A 21,820-nucleotide genomic window follows, 5' to 3' on the forward strand; every position below is an offset into this window, starting at 1 on the left:
TTCAGTGCTGCTCTGGTGCATCTCCCCACTCTGTCAGTATTTCACCCAGTGGATAACGATATGAATCCAGTCTGCTTTTATGCGTTGGTGGGCTTTCACTTTCAATTTAGTCAAACTGCTCGTTGAATCTCTGGCACATTTTATCACTTGTTCACAGAGCGCACACTTTACATCTTCATTAACTTTTTTGGGATTATTTCCATGCAACGATGTTGGAAGACGTGGAGTTGTATAAAGTTGGCAAAGCAAAGCCCCTATATTACGGACAAAAAGTCCACTAACACCCACCTACACCTGAGGGTACAATCTGCAGCTCTCATTGGCAGTAATGGAAATAAGACAGCTCAGAATTAAGTTTTAAAAACACACGTTTATTGACTGACGTGTCTCATATGGAGGATTAGACTCTGATACGAGCGCCAACCTGTGGATGAGATGCGGCTGATCAATTTTACTAGTCTACATGGCAGCTCAATCTCAGTCCCTGTTGCAATGCAGCAAAACGTTCAGATTACATTTTTCAGAAAGTAATTTTAAACAAAACTTGTAGTCCACTCTAACCTGTAGGACAATCGAATCCCATCAGAAATAATTGGAAAGTTCACATCTATGGCAAACTCATGTATTGGAAATAAGTCATTTGCTGTTTTTTTAATTAGGTTTATACTGGTGAACTTTTAAGTTATGAATCAATGCCCACTGTGTAAACCACGTCGGAGGATGTAACAGCCTTACATAAAGACATGAAGTATTACAGTAGGAAATGAGGATAGGGAATGTTGTTGTATGTATCAGCCTGTTTGGTTTACACCTGAAATAGAACTGTTTCTCGGTATCCTGTTATTATATTTCTCGGGCAAAGGGAATCAGTTTGGGAGTGGATTCCCGGGAATGTGGTTTGTGATTAAACACAGTTCTACTCATGTTAGTTATGAGTAATGAACAGAAGTAAACATTTACCTACATTGCAGAGAAAACCTTTTCCTCACTGATAAGGGAGGTGGCAGAGAGAGGTTCTGGTCTGCAGACTTGCTGAGGCTCTGATAACAAACTCCTTGTGAGGTCTCGCGAGGCCATTAGTGGGTTTGTCAGAGGCAGCGGGGCCTCGGAGGGAGAGAGGGTCTGCCACATATCTCCTCTCAGTTCATACAGGATGGAGCCTGAGGGCCAGAGAGGCAGCACGCCAGTGATCACAGCACACACTTAATTGTTTCTGTCGACCCAGACACACGTGACTGATCGCTCTGCTACAGTTGTTCAATTTCACACGTATGAAGTGAGGGGAAATTAAGTGTGCCGGCTGCTGCTGAAATGAAATAAAACATTAACGTGCTGCGACGACGCGAGTAAGAACAAGACACACGACGAGACACATTTAAAGCTGAGACGTGGCTTCCAACTTAAACTTTATTAGTTGTTTCTGTTATAGCTTAGCAAAGCAAACATCAAAGTATGAAGGCATCATTCCATAGAACTTTAAATCCATCTCATCTGTTTTATGGCACCACTGAAAAGAATTCATGAATTATACCGACACTGAAAAGAAACCCAAAACTAATTTTTCTTTTTAAATCAACTGAAGGAATAAACGATAAAAGCAACAACAGGTATTAGCCATTACATGACGAACTTAAAATTACAAATCATCAGCAAGCAATGCACAACCAAGAATTCATACTTTGACCACCTCTTTAGGTCTGTGATTGTGATTTTGTCGCTTGATATGAAATAAGGCAAATTTCCTTCGATACAATTATAGACAATCTGGTAAGGAGACAAGCGAAAGCGAAGAGGACAGTAAATCTGTTTATGTTGGGGAAGTTCAAAGCAATTTTCTGGCATGCACTGCAAATGGCTTAGAGAGAGAGGGAGGAGGGGGGGGGGGGGGGGGGCGTAATCGATGTTGTTAAAAGACACTCACATCCTCTTTAAGTGTGCGTGGGCGCTGATGAAGAGTTTCCTGGTAAAAACGAGTTAAGCTGCAGTTACAGCAGCGGTGGAGATAAGACATTGTCAGAGATGTTGGTAGATGAAAGGCCTGGGTGAGGCGGCACGTCGCCCTATTGAACAAAGGTATCGGCGGATTTGACTAAACAATGAGCTGGACGTGCAGGAGCGTGCGAGGAGACACGGCAGGTGTCAGTGTGTCGCACTCGAAAGGGGCTCACGAGAGGCGGGCAGGTGTCACCGTTGGGTGTCAAGAACAAACAGAGGGGGGGGGGGGGGGGGAGTGTGGACAGGTAGGAGCTGTGTCTGTTGTCCTCTGACAGCTTCGCCATGCTCTCACAGTGGGTTTACATTTAAAAGTGAGAAAAAAAATAGAGAAGCTAACCCGGTTTATCTCATCACACCCAGCCTTGGAAATGATGTATGATTGTAACACACAGTGAGGTATGGCTCATCTTTTCTGGTTGATATGTTCAAGTTGTTATAGTAAGGTTTGTATTCATACATACATATACATACAGTACATACATACATACTTCAGGGGTGAGTAGTTTCTTAAAGAAGGGGGAGAAAAGCGAAATAAAGTTGGGAATGTGAGCATCTTGTGAGTAACTGGTTGCCCTGGGGCCAGTGTCAGAGCCGCCCCTGACATGGGCCGGTCTGACACCAGAGTGGTTGGCCTCCGCACAGTTTGCTGGCTGTCAGATGAGGTTGATTGTCCGTTCCTCAGCAGGTCATTCCTTCTTCTCAACAGTGTCTGGGTGGGAAACAAAATCCAGGTGTAGAAGTTAAATTCTGAAGAATATAATATCACGCAGAGAACACAATAACGCATCTGCCTCTATCTGCGTCTCATTTCTCTGACTTCTGCGGATGAAATGAGTGTGAAATGAAAGATTGTGCACTTTCATTTGGATCAACCGCTGCTCGGCTGAAGTGATCATTGCACCCACGAAATGAAAACGCTGGAGATTTGCTGCTTTTCACGGTCATGTGTCAAAGTAAACTGAAAATCGGAATGGTTTGGACTGATTGTCAGACATGAAGTGCAGTGTGATGACACCGCCTTCGGCTTTATGGCATTTTAATAAAACATATTTTGAACTCTTTTCTGATATCTTATGGACCAAAGGACTATTCAAGGCAACAACATTTAGCTGCAGTCCAACATGTATATTCTCAGAGCCGTGCTGGAAGTTACAGGGAAATGTAGAGGTTATCCTAATGTTGGCTTCAGAGGATGACGGTGGTCATTAATCCAAAATGGATTTTTTCTTTGTTGGTTTCATAAATCTGGTCAAGACATTTCAGAGTAATCACCCCATAGACTATGAAATGTGTATGAAATGCAATGTTGCCATTTTGGCCTGAAGGTGGCGCACATAAAGAAATATCTGTGATGCTGGCAGCAGAGAAAAGCTCAGCTCTGAAGATCATTAACATTATGAATATCTACAACAAATGTCATGATTTTTTCCCCATTTCATCAAGGGCAGTGAAATGAATTATGAGAACATTTGACTTGGCACGAGGAGGAAAAGGATGACAACACTGAGGCTGAAGATGGAGATAAAGGTAAATAGATCAAATAACCCACCATCTTTGTTCAGGTCTGTTTGTGATAACCCTACATCGTGAGTTCTTATACTATATATGAATTAATTTATAAAAGGCACACTATGTGCTACCCAGCTTCCCTCCAAACAGATCCCAACTACAGATTGTGATGAGAATCCTATTTCCTGACTTCTGAAAACGTGATGATTTTTCAACAGCACTGTATGGGCTGAAGGGAAGAAGAAGAAGAAGAAGATGATGATGATGATGAAGAAGGAAGGCACGTTAGTAAGGGTTGTGTTCGGAGATATTTAGTGTTTCAGGAGGATCATTACAGAAAGGGATTGGACGTGACTTCAGAAGGAAAACAAACATGGAGAAGGACCGATGTTGTGTGTTCTGTTTTGCAGTGAAAAAAAGGGAAAAAAACAACTATGGAGGAAATCATGGCTGAGAAGGCGTATACATTTAGCAGTACGAGCTGAATGCTGAAGTGTCCTTGAGCAAGATGACGAACCCCAAATTGCCAGTGACGGATGTGCCGAGGCTGTAAAGTGATTTAAGTGGTTAAGATGAGAAAAATCATATATAAATACAGTCCCTTTACCATTAAGAGCAATTTGCATCAAAAATATAACACCGACTTTTTAAATCAGTATCTATGTCACTCAATTTAAACTACTGCTTGCACAATGATTACGTGGAGGTGTGTGTTTGTGTGTGTGTGTGGGCAGCAGCCTCTTTTGTTTGCTACATTTTGCTTTGGTATATAGAGAATCATGTAATTTGGTATCGTACAAACTATCACAGTTATGGTGGCATCTCTACAATTTAACCATCATCCCCACAGGTTCATGCTTTATCTGGCTTTGTTTCCCAAGTTATTTCATGAATCCTATTCATTCAACCCAGACAATCTGTTTACAACAGTTGCTTAATGAATTTTTTTCTACCTGAAATCTGTATGATGAAGTAATCAGAGTCTTCATTCTTTTGTTTAACAGCTCTGTAGGGGCAAACACGGAACAAATTCAGACATAGAAAATCACGGCACACTCCACTGATGTCTACTTTCAAATTGCGTGCGGCCTTATTACTCCAAGTCTCAATGGAGACCTGTGAAACAACAGTGTGGGTATCCTTATCAAACATGATTTATTGCATGATTATTGCCCCCACACAGTCCGTGTTAGCGGCATGTTAGAATATATGCATTGCACACTTGATTTATGAAAAGTCTGATAGTTCAGTTTGCGAGGTAATTCATCACACTCAATCTCCAAAGACTGCTGACACGTTTATACCAAAATATCAGGGTCATAGCTGCAGACCTGAAATGGGTAGAGAGGATTTTACAAATGCATTTGGCCCTGGAGGAGCTCGTGCCTGCGACCTGCCCCTACAGAGACAAGGAGACGGGAACAGACGGGGAGAAGCTGAGACGAAGCCGGTGAGGCTGGGTAACAGTCGGCTGCACAGCGCTGAGGATTCTCCGGTTGGAATGAATTTTAAATCAGCAGCTGTGACTACTAATAAGAATCTGCTTATAAATAGGGATGAGTGTGGGATGAGTGCACGGCATGAGTGCCTTCTCCATGCCCTTACCTTTGGACTGATTGCTGTCAGTTGGAATTGAATCGGGTTCTTCTGAGCTCTCAACGGGATCTTTCATCCCCTCTAGACAAGTGGAGGGTGAGAAGAGAGAGAAGAATAGAGAAGGAAAGAGGGGGAAATATGAAGAGGGGCAACGATAATCAAGCAATCTGTTCTGTTATCCTGTGCAGAAAAGCATCAATTTGCCTAAACAATCTCTGTGTCCTGCCAAGCCTGAGAAACTGAATATAGCCCTTAGAGAGAGAGGCTGAGTGGGTTTATAAATATAATGCAGTTAACAAGAACTTTCTGACATGAGGAGTGAACTGGCTGTGAACATCTGAATGTCTAAGAATAGTGTTTCTTTAAAACCCCCAGTAAGAATCTGCTCTACAGCTCTGATTACTGGAGCTGAAACCACCAAAGTTTAAATGCATTCAACACATAATTAGAAGTGTTAGCAAGTACTGTGATATTTCATGAACGTGGGCAGGTGTGTTGATGAAATATCCCCCGGTGAGTAGCAGGAGCATGAAGCAAGAAATGGAGGAAAGGATGGGGGGAGGAGGGGGGCACCAGTGGCGAGTTCACGCGCAAGAACGTGCTCTTTACTCACCTCCGTTGCTGGTGCCAGTGTCATTGATCTCAGGGCCATCTGTAATGTGGAGCACATGGAGATAGGACATGTTACTCTACTCTTATGTGCAAAGAAGCGGATAAGGCTTACTTATTAGTTTAAGTGATCATTTCTGCAAAAAGGATTCAGCTTTGTTTGCTCATAAAAAGTATCATCCCCAAACCAGTCCAAGAATTTAAGCAACTTCATTCTCATTGGCCTCACATTTACATCCCGTCTCCCGTGCCTCGAAAATTCAGCGCCTTCCTAAAGAGCTCCACTTAAAAAAAGGAGGAAGAAACTAAACAAATGCAAGAAGGGAAAGATTCATGCAAAATTAATTAGCAACTCCTGCCTGTAAGGCAGCCTGACACCCCTCGCCACCGAGCGCTCACACAACTCTTTCTTCGTCACTCGCTGAGAAAAGCCCCGTGCTTCACCCTTCACAACAAACAATCATCCAAACAAAGCACATCATAAAAATAACCCGCCTCTCCCCAGGCAGTCCGGCAGTGATGTAAACAAATACAACTGCTTAGGCGAGTGTGGAATATTTACATCAACACGTCTGCGGTCAAAGTCATTCAATCTATTATTGAAAGGCAGGACCCCTGGTACTTACAGCAGGTTTGGATACACACGTCAGGTCGGAGACATTTCTTGAAGCTAGTAGATGGATTGGACATTACATCTTGACTCCTTCACTGGCCTGTAGGCTGCAGCCACCAATGGAGAACACACTGGATATTTCACTGCTGCTTCAACATGAAACTGATTTAATCTGTTGCAACATTTTGGACGGAGATTTCTCCTCCCTGAGACACCGCTGGGACTCACGAACTGTTGCGAAGCAGGAAGGATGAAGCAACAACAATCTCACCCTCATTTCTTGTTTTTTTCACTTTGTATCTGAGGCGTGGAACTGTCCAGGGGTTGAAAATACATTATTTATGAATGCGAAAACTATTTAAAGGATCATTCTGGTTATTCACAACTTGTATCTGATCTGATAGTTGATTTCTATAAAAAATTGAAATCAGTAATAATCAGTAAGCTCACTGCTGAGATCTAGGAACAAGGTCACATCCCCAAGGAAGTCCAGTGGGGCAAGAAAAGGAATAATTCTCAACAACTGAAAACAATATCAGTTTAAAGGGGTTTTCACAGCTGAAGGTTTAGACCAAGATTCAGGTCTTTGCTACAGTGTTTACATTTGATCTGGTTAGATTTGATTTCACATTGCAATATAGGGAACACATTTAAGAATTTTGTGTGACTTACGGCTGTGTCTACCGTGTACTTGACATTGATTGATGTGTAGACAGGCGTGAATCTGATGTCTGCATCTTGTCAATTTGGTGGTTCGTAGTCTTTCCATTCAAAATGACTGAACCGGTTCATTTTGCTGATTTCATTGTCATCATCATGGTTTTACTACCAGCATCACCAACTGCAGGCGCAGAGTTTGTCACTTGTTCAATTGGGCCAAATTAACATCACTAATGTTTTCACACTGCAAATGAACTACACTACGGTTCAGTTTGATCCAGACCAAGACCACCTTATTTGGTCAGATCTAATTTTGTTCCGTTGGCCCAGACTTTGGTCTGCGGAACCTTTCACACCTTTTATTTTGGTTTGGGCTGAGGGTCCACACCAAACAAGTGTAGGGGAGAAAGCCCCCTCAATAATATGATTTATACCACGTCTTGTGTTTCTTTCCCTGCTGTTGTGATGTGAACTCAGAAACCACTTTGACCAGCCTGTTACCATAACCAATAGAAATGGTGAAAACCATGAGCATATTAACCAAGTTGTAATAATCTTGCATTATCCTTTAATGTCTCATGCTTTAGTATAAATTAATTACAAGAAACAGATTTACCACCTTATTCAGTTGCCGACTGTAATGGAATAAATTGTCAGGAAACACATAGACACAGATTGCACCACACATGAGCAAGAGGCAGGCGTATGTTTTCAATAGCGATACAATAAATTATTCATAGCCCTGAAATGATATGCCATGCATTAACACTTTTCCACATAATTACATTATGGATATTGAGGCTGATGGCAGGACTTGGGAAATGTGCCTGATGTTAGCGACTCGTGTCGAAACTGAGCCTTTATCGTGTCTGCCTTTTTATTGAGCTAGCATAGCAGCAGGAGCTCATTGAAGCACTGGACTGCTTCCAGTTGCTCCTTTCTTCTCTCCTCTCAGGTAGAAAAAACCCCCAGTCCCGGAGTAGCATCCTCTTCCTCCACTACATCTCACTGATCAAAAACAAGCCAAAAGCTCAGAATTTCAACTGATTGCCGCCCCAGACACTCCCTTGCCAGGTCTGAAGCTCGGAGGGCGCAGCAACATTTGTCTGTCTCGCTCGCTAATTTGACTCCTGTGTGCTGACAGTAGAGGGGCTATCATTTAGGGGGGGGATGTGAGTGTGCCGTCGGCAAACACATAAACAAGACGGGGCAGAGAGAAAAACAGCCTCTCTCAAGGTTCTGGTGAAGGAGAGAAAGAGTCCACAGAGAGCTGATAAGGAAAAGAGGAGAAAAACAGTGGCAGGAACTGACTCCCTCAGCAGGAAACTAGACAGCTTACACCAGTGGTTCTTAAAGCCGGGACCCAAGACCCTGAGGGGTCCTTAACAGTGTCTACCACCCTCTATTTTGGTATGTAATTTACTATTAGGCATGGTAAGAGAATTTGTGTACAACTTGGGTTATAGAGAAAGAGGGAATAAACTGGTTTACACTAAAAACATCCACAAGGTCGATTGGTTATGTATGAAACTGTAACTTCTAAGCATTTATCTATGAACATCAGCAAAGGTGACTGGATGTGAGGGTTTCAATCTGTTTGGTCAACTTTTAATTAAAAAAATTTCAGTGAAGGTTTCATGCCAAATTCATTTACAAATGAAGAAGAGGCCACCCAGAGATCAGAAACATTGTCAAACCTTCTCATTCTTTATCTTTCCCCATCTCGTCTGCAGTGAAAGCATTGCAGAGAGATAACCTATCGTTGGGGAGGATGAGAGAATGTGCACTCACGTTTACACACATAAGAGAGAAGAGAGGAAGGAAGAGAGTTGGGCATAAGTCACCCTTGTATGCAGACAAGCAGAAAATTACCCCCCCCCCCCCGACCCTCCATTCATTTATTAGACAAGGGGTAGTTAGCGTTGTGTTGGTCAGCATTAGTGTACTGCAGCACAATATTCAGCCTTAATAGAAAGGTGTTGAGCAACAATGACAATTTCAGATTCGAAACATCAAATAGATAAAAAGAAATAGACATTTGCTGTAGCTCCCCCCCCCAATTTTTTTGCCATAATTCTTGAACAGTGTTTGTGACGATGGGCAGCAGTTCTGCTTCTGCACCACTTTTAATGTTCCTGTCATTTTATCTCAGTCAGCCCACGGGGGAGCTAGTCCCTGTGGGTCATCCACATGGCAGCATGGGAACCGGCGCTGCTTAATGTTCCAGACAGAGAGCCATTAAGCAGGACAGGAGGTTCCTTTTGTCCCTCGGCCACAGGACATCTCCCTGTCTTTTATTCAACTCCTCTTTCTCTTCAGCAAGTGGAAGAATACAAATCGATGGACGCGTGGAGGTGGGGAAGTATCTGGCCCCACAGTGTCAAGCTCCCTGGGAGAATTTCTACAGTTCATTTGATCCCCAAACCGCAGCGTGGCGAGCTGCTCCGCTGTGTGTGAGCAGGTCCTGGAGCTTTGATCTCACACAGGTTTCCAGATGTTCCCACTCAAACAATGGACGTGGCCTATCAGAGACTCTGTCCAGCTGCTGAAACCACTGAAAACCCTGTTTGAATTCACAACAGGTACACAGGCCAACTAATACTAGTAAGTAGGCCTGAATGAAATCCATCACAACTGAAAAACCTTTACTGACTGCATCTATTAAAAGTTTTTCTATTTTGCTAGAGTTGATCAAAGATCTGACCGAGGTCTGTTAGTTTCTATGAAAGGTCTCTATGAAGCAGGCAGAGCCAGTACTCGCTCAATAGCACTTCATCTTGAGAAAACAAGTTAGGAAAATGTCAAGGTCAGCATCAGAACACTGACAAGCTCCATTTCCTTTCAGAAGATGGGAGCAGAATTAATTTTAGCAGAGTACAAACTGGGTGGCCTATGAGGGACTTGAGCCTGGTCCGCGTTGGGCCATGTATATTAAACAAGTATCAAACAGCCCCTCATTGAACTTTGCATGGACTAATAGCTTTGAGCCTGATATGCCTACTGCAAAGATAATTACACACATCTCCCTGCTCAGGCAAAACAAGAGCGTGTAGACCTCAACAAGTGCCCGACCAAAAGAACTAATGAGCTGGTAAATGTGGAAAGCAGCCCATTTTCATATGTTAATGTTGGCTTTATAGAGCAGGCTTGTGGAAATAGTTTAACTGCATGAGCTGCCACTCTAAAAAACATGGGGGGAAAAAAGGATTTTGTGAGAAAGGGGGTTCAGTCTTTGATAGTCGGAGTTTTCTTTGCAATGAGATGGAACACTGTCTGACAATCTGAGCCAATTACCGAGCACTGAGCTGTGACCCGTGGGTTAGGGAGACGAAAACAAGCCTGCTCAGCAAACACTATGACCGCCCCTCTCTAGTGCTATCCTCCTGAAAAGCCAAGAGTCTTCATTAATATTCCGCCTTTCTTCTTCCTAAAAAAAAGGGCCGAGGGGTTGTGGACACTAAGTAGCATTGTGCTCCCCTGCGGGGTCTGGGTAACCTTGCAGCGGCGGATGTGGAGGGGCGGCTCAGAGTTGGGTCAGGGTCTTCTAAACAGACTGAAAAGGCCCAAGCTCATTACACGGGCCTGGGCCACGCTTGACGAGACGAAAAAAAAACACAAAGTACTCCGAACGACTGAAAAGAGAACAGGACACCATCTGCTTTGGGGTTAAGCGACAGCTCCCAGAAAGTGAAGATGATAAGAAGGCAGACAGAGATGGCAAGAGAAAAGAGAGGGCACAGGTGACAACATATGAAGGGAAAATGACCGCTTGCAAACCTTTGAAAAGACACAGGGTTCCAGGAAAAACAAGTAAAATGCGCTGTCTCCACTGACAACGTCTCTCACTCGTGATCTCTCCTTTTCGTCTTTTTTTATTAGCCTACTTTGTCTAGGTAGCGTGGGACAGTCACAGTGGTCTGTCAGAAGATAAGAAAAGAGCAGGAACACTGAGATACATGGAGATGAAAGAAGTAAATGAATAACTGATTAAGTTAAGAAGTGAGAGAAGGAGCCAACATAAAAATAGACATGGAAGGGAGAAAATGCAAAAGAGGCCTCCCCCTGTGTGACCTACATACCTGCTAAATCAGCTGTCAGTGATGGCCTGCTCCTCTCTCGTCACTCGCTGAATTACTTTACATAATCTTTAGACGCTCCCTCAGTACCTCGCTTCCTCATTACCTATTGTGATTTACTATATCAAGGCCCAGACAGACGGACCGACAGACATGCGGGGGACTGGCGGGTCTGACACAAAGCGATGTGCCAAACCCTCACAGTGCATTAAAATGGGAAAGGCCAGAGCTGAGGGAGACGTGGAAGCAGAGGCCTGGATGTTTGCGAGCCACCGAGGACACGGCTCGGGCCAGCGGACTGATCAACAGTTGAAGTGATGCCTCTTTTAGGCAGCTTAAGGTTTTCAGCAGGAGATCGTGGATCAGACCAGTCAATACAATCACAGGGCTCGTCTAGACTGCAGTGAAAACCAGGAGCCCGGGCAGAGTAGCTGTCTATAATCTAAAGGTCAGGGGGGGAGCAGCTTGATTGGTGGAATTCAGTAGAAGCTTTTTGTGTGTGTGTCAGCAGCATGGCTATAGGACTAATGGAGACATACTGTAACTGCACGGAATGAAGCAGTTGTATCAGATACTGCGATCCTGACTGATTGCAGATTTTTTGCTGTGTTTTGTCCAATGCAGGGTTTTCTCTGATGACTTGTTCTGATGTCTTACTTTCTAATCACAGCATAGACAAATCATGACATAATAGTCTGGATTGTATCATATTGTTAGACGTATAACTAATCATCCAACCATCAATTATCTATACTGCTTATATTTTGAAGGTCACAGAAGGCGCTGAGCAAATACCACAACATACAGAGACAAACAAATGTTTACTTTAACCTTCACACCTACGATCAATATGAGTCTTCAGTTAACCTGACCCCAGTCTGCATGTCTTGGGAGGGGGGGGAAGAAGCCGCAGTAAAGGGGAGAACATGCAAACACAGGACTCGAACTTGCGCCAGTGCTTACTACTGCACCACTGTGCCACCAATAACAATGAATGTAATCAGTCAACAAAACATCAAGCTGGAACTATAAGGTAATTGTCATTTAAAACTGGAATTACAGTCTCCTGTTTGTACGCAACTGCCAACCAGTCGAGTTGAAATTTACTTCCATGACTCACTCAACTAATGTGAAACATGTAGCAAAACGATTTCTTCAATTATGAATAGGATAATGCATAAATTATTGAGTTAAGCCAAAAAACATGACCTTTGGCTATGAAAACCAAATCCGTTCATCCTTGAGTTCTAAAAAATGTTCCCTCAAGGTGTTCCAGAGATATCTTGTAGAACGGGATGTTTCCTACATGCAAACATAAGTATGTGCAAACGGACAATCCATAAACATAAGAAACGGCCAAACAGTCTCCTTATGAAAACACATTTCATTTCAAAAGAGCCTGATTTTTATTGGGATCTGCACCAAACTGATAATTATCAGCCCCCCAAACATGCCTTTTTTAAAATCCAGACCCATGAATTTTTTATCAAGATCCATGAATTATTCTCAAGAAATCCAGGAAATTATTGAAAAACACATCTCGCAATGTTTAACAAAGCGAAAAATATTCCTGGATCCATCCTAAAATTGAACGAGTTCTTCCTTGGGTCATCATCCACTCCTCCACAACATTTCATGGAAATGGGTTGAGTAGTTTTTATTATTTTAATCCTGCAAACTAACAAACGCAAACATGAACTCAAGTGACCGATCCATTTCTGTTGTTATTATAGCACCGTACCCTCTGTGGATTCTGAGTGAACCTGCAGAGATAAGAGAAGGGACTGAACAATACCAGGGAGTTAAGTGCAGAATACATTTGCAGTCGGAAGGGTTAAAGTCGTAAAGTCCCAGTTGTCATGTCATCGTCTCAAAGACTGTTGTTGTCAGTATCTCGTCTTCTGTTTCTGAGTGAAGTGCCGCTACCATCAAGTCGTCCTCGCTGCCTCCAGGAGACAGACAAGTCATGCAGAGATCACTCATCACTCCAACAGTGCCTTGTATCTGTGTGTTCTTAAAGAATGTGTGTGAGTGTGTGGATGTGTGCGCATGATGGAGCCTAAAATATTGTAGCGAGCGTGTGTGGGAATAAAAGACTTGGAGAAGAGACTTTTCTCTTAACACTTGACTTGTATCTCAAACATATCACACTTGCAAGCAAGCAAGTTTAATAAACTTATACACAATCATTTTCCACATGAACAGTGACTGGACCCCATCACACCTCACAGTCGTGGTGGTTGCATTTCCCAATAAACTTAACTAACTTAAAACTATCCCAACCAAACACAAAAACATAATAATACTGCACATGAACCAAGTCAGAACATTAACACAAAACAGCTTTATTTCAACAGAACTCTTAACAGTCCCATGAGCCTTTGCAACATGCTGTCCAATAGAGCGACCGGCTCACCGATCTCTACAATATGTTCGAGACTTTTCAAACACGCAGTTGTTCTACGCAACTCTGCTGGCTGACGAACCCTCATTCATTTGGTGTTTTTGTGAATCAAACAGAGGGGTGGGGACAGCATGAGAGAGCTGATCAAAAGAGGAACTTCAAAGAAGGACGGAAAAAGTGTGTCCCCTTATAGCCTGTTAGATGAGGCCCCCTCTTTGAAGCCGGCTGCTGGGCCAGAGGTGACCAACATAATGGACATTGTGCACACTGTCTGTCGATTCTCCATCTCCAGCTAAATGATCCTGGGTTTCTCATCAGAAGGAAGACATCATGAAATGATGGAGGTTGCCGTCGTGCTGAGGAACGATGGCAAAGAATGAAATTCACTCAAGAGATCATCAGACTGAAAATAATATTATTTTAAAAAGTGAAACTTTTTCATATTAAAAAACGCCAGGAAACAGACTCGACTTGTTATCCAGTGACCTAAAATTAACTAAGCAAGTCAAAACAATGAGTCAAGCTCGGAATAAGAATGAGGAGCAAAGCCAGAAGGAATTCCATGATAAAAGCTGCATTAAAGGTCCAGTGTGTAAGATTTAAGTGAAAGGGATCTATTGGCAGAAACTGAACACAAAATAATCGTAGTGATGTTTTCACTGGTGTGTGATCATCTAAATTGTACAAATTGTTGTTTTCTTTAGCCTAGAATGGAACCTTTATATTTAAATAATTTATATTTACATCGCAGATGCTCTCTACAGAGGCCACCATGTTTTTTACAGTAGTCCAAACTGGACAAACTAAACACCTTTTGAGTTTTAATGACAACTGAAGGCTACCACAGGTTCTCTTTCATGTTTGGAACTGGAGGGTGAGGTGAGGGGTATTCAGCTGCAATATGCAACTTCACCTCTAGATGTAACTATATTCCACAAACTGAACCTTTTAATACAAATAAGACTGCTGGACGTCTCCTCATGGCATTCACTCACACACAATGCCTCAGCAGGGCTGTGATTAGAGGAGCTGCTGTTCCTGGACTATAGTCAGTGTAAAAAGCTATAAAACACAAGCATGGCCTAATGTCTTCAGCCAGTGGCAGCTTTCTCCCCGAGGAGCCACTCACTGCTACAGTATACAATGTTATTCCAAAAGTTAATTGTGTTCTGACAACTCACAGCAACGGGAAAGAGCGCATTGCTCTCCAGACTGAGATTTACATCGCCATTATTCCATAGTTCACAAAAGACCAAGACAAAAGGGCACAAAACAGCCAATTAAACAAAGCTTCAAATCCTCGCTATCACAAATGAAAGAATATAAATGCAAAGCGCACTTCAACAACAAATTCTGCGAGGAATATACCAATGAATTCTGGGATAAATTATTCAGCTGCTTAAAAGAGGAAGACAAAAATCTTTTGATTTGCAATGGATAATACGTGATTTCACTCTGTACTCGATGCTTCTACAAAGCACTGTTTTTTTGTGGACCTTCACATTGCCAATGGCAATTCTGCTGAATTTCACAGGAGCCATTTGTAGCGCTGTTTGTCTGATGTACTCCAGCTGTACCACTGGGGCATTAAAATACATAGAAATCAATACAATCCCTTAAATAACACTTGCAAACAAGAGAATAAAAACAACTCTGATGACAGTTGTTAGAGAGGGATTCGTCGGGCCTTCACTTTAACGTATTTTTTTTTTATGTTTGTGGATTTTAAAACGGGAGAAACCGATACATGATGTGCATGTGGGTATTTTCTGAACCATATGGCACTTGTGGATGCAGTTGGGCTTTCTGCTTAGGGCCTCACATACGCTGAGCTGTGAGCGGCTGTGGCAGAGTCACAGTCCTAAATAAAGCAGTTGGAGCCAACAATACTTTTCCCACCAGGGTAAATAAAACATTTGGGGATAGAAAGTCGTGAAATTTAAGACAATCCCATAAACAAGTGAAAACTCATGGATAATGAGGGTGAAGTGGAGTTTACTTGAGTTGCTGTGATGTTTTTTTCACCACAGGTCTAAAGAGAGGAAAGAAAACAGGGGAAACCTGAGCAGTGAGGACGTCGGCTCCGGTTGCCTCTGGGCTGATGTAATGGTGGCTTGTCGCTCTGCTGTGCTGAGACTGAGATTGTTGTGATGGCCTGCTGGGTCTGTCTGTCTGTCTCTCCATCCGCTCTCTCTCCCTCTCCCCTGCAGGGTCCCTCCTGCCTGGCTTTAGTATGCTATTACAGTCCTACTCGTCCGCTGCTCTGCACCCAGCCACGCTCAGGTAGAGGCCACCCCTCTAAAGTATCTCTGTAGCGCCCTTTCCCTATAGTCAAGGAGCTGCTTTCATCCCACAGTCAGCCTCTAGCAGAGGTCAGCTTTATCAAAGACTGAGAAATAGAAGGAACTCTGATGCATTGAAGAGTCAGACGCCCTAAATTGAAGGTGCTCCGTACTTTATATTCAGGCTTACAGGAGCAGAATTAGAGAAGCAGGACTGTGTTTAGGACACATTATAAAAGAAGGCTGTGTGGATAATAGAAACATACTAAGCCGAGAGGCAGTGGAATAAGATCTATCACAGAACACGCTGTTCTATCACAGAACACTCGTGCACATCAGAAGCCTGACTCAGGTTTGTGTGGGTGCACTGCACGACATGACAAACAGTCAAAACTCGCTCCCAGTTTGATTGGAATGCAGGAAGAGCTGCTGTTTGCTCAATGGCATTGAACGTGTGCAGCCGTTAAATCTTACCTTTGGAACCAAGACAATAACTATCGACTCCTGTAGGAGAATCACGCTGCATGAAGGAAAAACAATTTCTGTTCACAACTCAGATTTATTTATTCCTAGCTTTAGGCAAAGACAGTCTCATTTTAATTTATGGGTGTTCCGTGAGCTTACTGAAGCGCGGGCCCATTCTCACAAGTTACCAGAACAAGGCTGGTGGACTGATATTTCAAATGCATTAACAATAAACTGTCCCCTCCATTTCCATTTTAAAGCATGTTATGAATATTCATAAATAAAGGCTGCTTGGATTCCTATTTCAATTCGAGGAGCCTTTATAACTTCCCATATCAGAGTGCGAATCTCATTGCCTGTGCAGGGAGATATCTAATACATAGATATATTTGTATGGTGGAGGCGCAGCCTGATTTAAAATACAAAATCTTTCCTCTGCCTATACCTCCACACATATCTCTTCTGCACACTGATACCCTGGAGAACCAAATAAATCCCCACAATATTATATTATTGTTCATATAGCTCCTGGTTTCTGTTTTATCTTTCATTAAATTAAAGTCAGTTGTAAAACAAAGAACAAGAGGAGTAAAAGCTTAAACATAAGCATATTTATATGAGCATACCTGCAGTGTAAACAACAGATGGTAAAGCTGGGTAATGTATATATTATACATCAAATATAGGGGAATGTGTGTTGACTGAATACATTATTACTGTAACAAGTTATAATGATGATGAGAGTGAAAATTAATACAACAGAACGCCGCTTTCTTTAGCTTTGTGTTATTCCATGTGACTGAAGTGGGATTACGATGCTCGGCTGTGAAACACACTTCCATATACGTGCAACATGGAGGTATGTGAGAACAGCAGGGTGTCGACAGACTTTGCCGACAACTGGGAGCACACGGATGTCAACGTGCAAATGCGAAGGATGATGCGTTAAAACACTGCAGAGACACATCCAGCAGTGTGCGGTGGCTAATACGTACAGTGGGGCTCGTTGATTATGAGGTTAATCAGTGGAGCCTCGCGCTATGACAGTGTTCAGAGGACCAGAGGGGGCCGAGCTGGTAATTTGGAAATCAAATGCATCAGCAACCACAGGTGGTTTGATGTTTATGACAGTTCTGTAAATACTGTTCGGAGGGAACTGAATACACGGCTGATCAATTAATCAAATAACAAATTAGGAATCTAACAGGGTTTACTGTACGATACAAGGACCTCGCTCAGATCACAGCATCAGCTTTATCCCTCTGTTTGACCTGTGTTAGCTTGACAACAATTAGCTCATTTCTAAAGGGATGATGTCGGAGGTAAGTTGCCTTGACAAAGAGGGAAATATAATTCTGCCAAAAAATGTAAATTAAATTTGAACGATTTTGAGAAAATGTTTTATTATTATTTATTTTGGGGGGGAATCAGATTCAGCGTCTTTTCTTATCACCATCTCTCGCTTTAAAATTATTCTGCGACACCGTCAAGAACAAGTAAAACACCAAAGCACAGAAGAAACAAACATACACCAACACTCTGACTATGTGTGTGTGTGTGTGTCCTCGGATTGTTTGATTCATTACTCCTTCCTCTCATCATTATGAGCCATTTTATTACTCCTTTCAATGGAGCAGATTTAACCTCTATGGCACATGAGCAGGCAGCCTGATTACAGTTATTATTTTTAATAAAAGGGTATTGGCTCTGGAATCATTTGGTCTTGTCCTGCGAATGACTGGTTACGCACGTCTAAGCCGGGCTGTGTTGGCCTGCACGAGATTCAATATCTGCGACAGTCTGGATGCGCGCTCTGTCCCAGGCCCTGCTCCTCTAAACAAAATGCAATCTGCCTGCGCTCTGGAATGACACCAGTTTACTGGTTGACAGTGGCACCACACAGCACACAGCCCGTGGTAAACCCAAGACAGTGACAGGCACTGACGGGCACAGGCGAGACACAATCAACAGGCTGGTGTGAAGCTTTCCAGTGATGGAAGGGACGTCTTCCTGTGGCTTTTCGCAGGAGGATGGAGGGGATCTATCTTAGATTGATCTATCTGGAACTCTCACTCTCACCCTAAATTAATTGAATGTCAGGCAAAGAGAACACGAAACTGGGGAAAAAGAGAGACTCAGACCTTTGTGTGTTTTTTCTGCGACGGGAGAGGCTGAGGTTTACAAATTTAACACCTGACCTCTCCAGAGAATAACCTTAACCAGCGACCAGGTGACGCACAGAGGAGAGGGGATGAATAATGTCAGACTATTCAATGAAAACACAACTCAGCAAGGGCAGAGGATGGATTGTAACAAAATGGCCGCTTTCCTTGTCAAGTTAAATTGGAGAGTGACTTCAAAGGCAAAAATAAATTATTCGTTGACAATACAAAATTCATATAATGTGTAAATTCTTATTCTTTACAAAGAATTATTGAAGCACAGATAATAATCCAAGCCACGCACTATGTTAAGTTCTTGTGCAAAATAGATGCATTTAGGAGTAACCCCACATTAGGTGACTTTGGCTCAGGAGGAAGAGCGGGTCATCCACTAACCAAAGGGTCGGTGGTTCGATCCCCTTGACAGCTGTGGCGACAGCGAGTGAGTGATGTGTGATAGCGAAAGTGCTGGACATATGCACTGTCTGAATGTGTGTGTAAATGGGTGAATGGCAAAACTGTACCGTGAACCCCTTTGAGTGGTCATCAAGACTCTATATAAATACAGACCATATACCAGTAAAAGATTTGTATATGAGAGAAATAGCTACATAGCTACACTATAGCCTATTTGGGTTAAAAGGTACAAGCATGACAGGTAAAGAGAACTAGACACAACATAAAGTTCCCCTCTCAACCCTATGGGGAACATATGCCACCTCTGTTATGGCTTCCAGGATGTGTTCGACCACATGCACAAGGACTCCCTGTACACACTGAAGCTGATTCCAGGGAAAAAACAATTTGACAAACGTCAGAGCACAAAAACAAATCTGACCACAGTAATTCAATACACAAGGATACAAATACACCAAACAAGACAAGACAATCACACTGATACAAAGCCAGTCAGTCAGACTCTCAATCAAGTCAAATCAAATCAGATCTTGCCTTCTATATCCACAGTGGACTTGGCTGTGTCGCCGTCTTCCATCTTTGCAGCAGGTTGCTCTTCCTCTGCAAGAAAACAAAGGAAGCAAAGCTGTGATTCTTGTTGCAACTTAACATGACATCAGTGCCTTAGTATGTGTGTGTGTGTGTGTGTGTGTGTGTGTGTGTGTGTGTGTGGACAGCGAGGCTCTGGCGATAGAACACAAGTCCAATCTGTACAACTGCACACAATCTTCCTCTCTTGGTTCAGCCTATTCTGCGCTAAGATATAAATTTGCAAAGACTCGAACACTGACAGGAAAAAATAAATAACACTCAAGTGTGGAAACCCTTTGTCTGGAATAGGCTGTGCCCTCCCCCTTTCTCCATGTGTTTTCATTTTTCATTTCATTCTCCCTCACCCAATTGGGGTCTGGTCCATTCCTTATGTGTATTTGTGTGTGTGTGCTGGGGCGTGTCTATCCGCTTCCCTTACCAATCCACCTGAACAACTGCTAGTGGTCACCTTATCAGCCCTACAATCAATTGCAGGATATAAGCCCCGACTCGTCCCTCCAATCTTCTCCACATCGTACAAAAACTACAGCTCACTTCCTGGTTCCATCTGTATGCTCCTTTGTAATCGTTTTGCTTCGTGCTAACCCTATCGAAGGCTCCTCCGAATTTGTACTTTCATCTGTAAGAAACGAAGGCTCCCAGGGTTCATTGCAACAAGATGTCCAATGCTTCACTATCAAGCTTTACACATGTTTAAAAAGGCAAAGGGGCAATAAAAAGTTTCTCGGTGTGTCCAAGTTAGAATCTGTTGCTAGGAAACAGCAATAAGGGCGGGACGAGCTGGTGAAGCCGATCACGCCTCTGTAGACCCGACTGTCTCATTTCTGTACGGCCTTCACAGTCTACGCGGCCCACGAAGGAGGCGGTCTTTGCTGGCTGGTTAGACCATGTCCTCCGAAAGGATGCAGCCCCTGAATTGAGACACAGCTCCAGTCTGCCCGATATTCCAGCTTTGCCACCCCCCAGCTCTCCAGGCTGTCCCGCTTAACCGAACCAGGCGCTCCGTGTTCCCGACGAGCCAACTCCTGCCCAATCATTCCATCCTCCACAAGTTTGCAGTAAAACCACTCTCAAACTACCACCTGGTGCACTCTGGTCTGTGTTCTGCATTTCATGTCCAAACCTGAACTCAATATAACACCCCTATTGTGCATTTATAGTGTTCCATCTCCCAACCATGTAATTTAGGACTGCTGGTAAAGCACATTTTTATACTCTTATGCTATCATTAAGTCAACCATGATGGTTTCATGCATCACACTAACTTCTATCTGTCTCCCTCTGCGCCCACATGCACATTCTGTGAGAAAATACAAGGGAATCACACACTGAATCTTTTGGCTTTAATATCTGTGACTGTGTATTTCAAAGTTTATGATGAAACCTGAAAACACTTGTTCCTCCTGTGAATACCTTTGTCTCCTTTTTCTTTCTCGATGCCTTTGTCTTCAGCTTTGTTGCTGTGAATGTCCACAACCTCCTTCTCTTGGGTTTCAATTTGCTCTGTGGTCTTCTCTTGATTTTCCTCCTCGTTTCCTAAATCTTCATCTGTAGGCATACACACAGTGAAATATGAAAAAGTAAAACCTCGACATGTAATTCGTGATTATTGCTGACAGTTATCTCAGATACATGTTAACAACAAAAAGTATTTCACTGACAATAGTACGCTATAATATAGCATATTATAGTGTAGTATTAGTGATTAGGGAAAGTACAAAGCAGGATGTAAAACGACTGTGCACAAAGGTTAGATTTTACAAAACAACCAAGACCACATAATTAAATATTCTACATCTGTGGTCTCTGTGGCGCGTTTGGCTGAATTAGCCTTCAGTTGTTGTTTTTTAACTGTATATCTTTGCCCCTCCTAGGTCCTACATCGCTGTTTGTGTCTCATGAGAAAGTAATTATGTATCTCAGGTCTTGGATAGCAACCCAGGGCTGCATTTGCTATAACTCTCGCGCAGAATATCTATAAAATTCATGTTCAGAGAGGCTCTATCTGTCAAATCTTTGTCAATGGGATGGGATTTGATTAAAACAAAAACAGAAGAGAGGCGAGGCGCTGCTCACTGCCAGTATGCAAATGCTGAATCTTATACACCAGCAGTAGAGAGGATATTCACAGAAAGAGAAATGGTTATAGCTCAAAGGTAATGGTTGCCCCTTTACACACACACACACACACACACACACACACACACACACACACACACACACACACACACACACACACACACACACACACACACACACACACACACACACACACACACACACAATCTTGCACAACAAAACACACCATAGTCTTCGGATCTGTTATACAGATGCATTTAGAGCTTTGTATGTGAGTTATTCCTCTGCTGCTAACCAGACTGATCAGGGTACATCAACAAGCTGAAGTGAAAACCAGAGCAGTGAGCTACATGTCACTCAGC

General features: G+C 42.9%; 1 protein-coding gene across 3 annotated transcripts in view; it reads right to left on the reverse strand.

Annotated features, from left to right (window-relative positions):
• Nucleotides 1-1,389: 1,389 nt before the first annotated feature.
• Nucleotides 1,390-21,820, reverse strand: part of macrod2 (mono-ADP ribosylhydrolase 2) — a 412,908-nt gene continuing 392,477 nt past the window's right edge. The window contains exons 15-19 of one of the 3 annotated variants that reach the window (XM_034607896.1): nt 20,793-20,927; nt 19,323-19,388; nt 5,714-5,752; nt 5,110-5,196; nt 1,390-2,704 (exon numbers count right to left, since the gene is read on the reverse strand). In XM_034607896.1, the coding sequence (XP_034463787.1) occupies nt 2,682-2,704; nt 5,110-5,196; nt 5,714-5,752; nt 19,323-19,388; nt 20,793-20,927 (350 nt within the window). In that variant the 3' untranslated portion in view covers nt 1,390-2,681. The remainder of the gene's footprint in view (nt 2,705-5,109; nt 5,197-5,713; nt 5,753-19,322; nt 19,389-20,792; nt 20,928-21,820) is intronic. The other 2 variants (XM_034607897.1, XM_034607898.1) reach the window with 2 other exon arrangements.

The sequence above is a fragment of the Hippoglossus hippoglossus genome, chromosome 15 (genome assembly GCF_009819705.1).
Source record: "Hippoglossus hippoglossus isolate fHipHip1 chromosome 15, fHipHip1.pri, whole genome shotgun sequence".
NCBI classification, from domain to species: domain Eukaryota; kingdom Metazoa; phylum Chordata; class Actinopteri; order Pleuronectiformes; family Pleuronectidae; genus Hippoglossus; species Hippoglossus hippoglossus.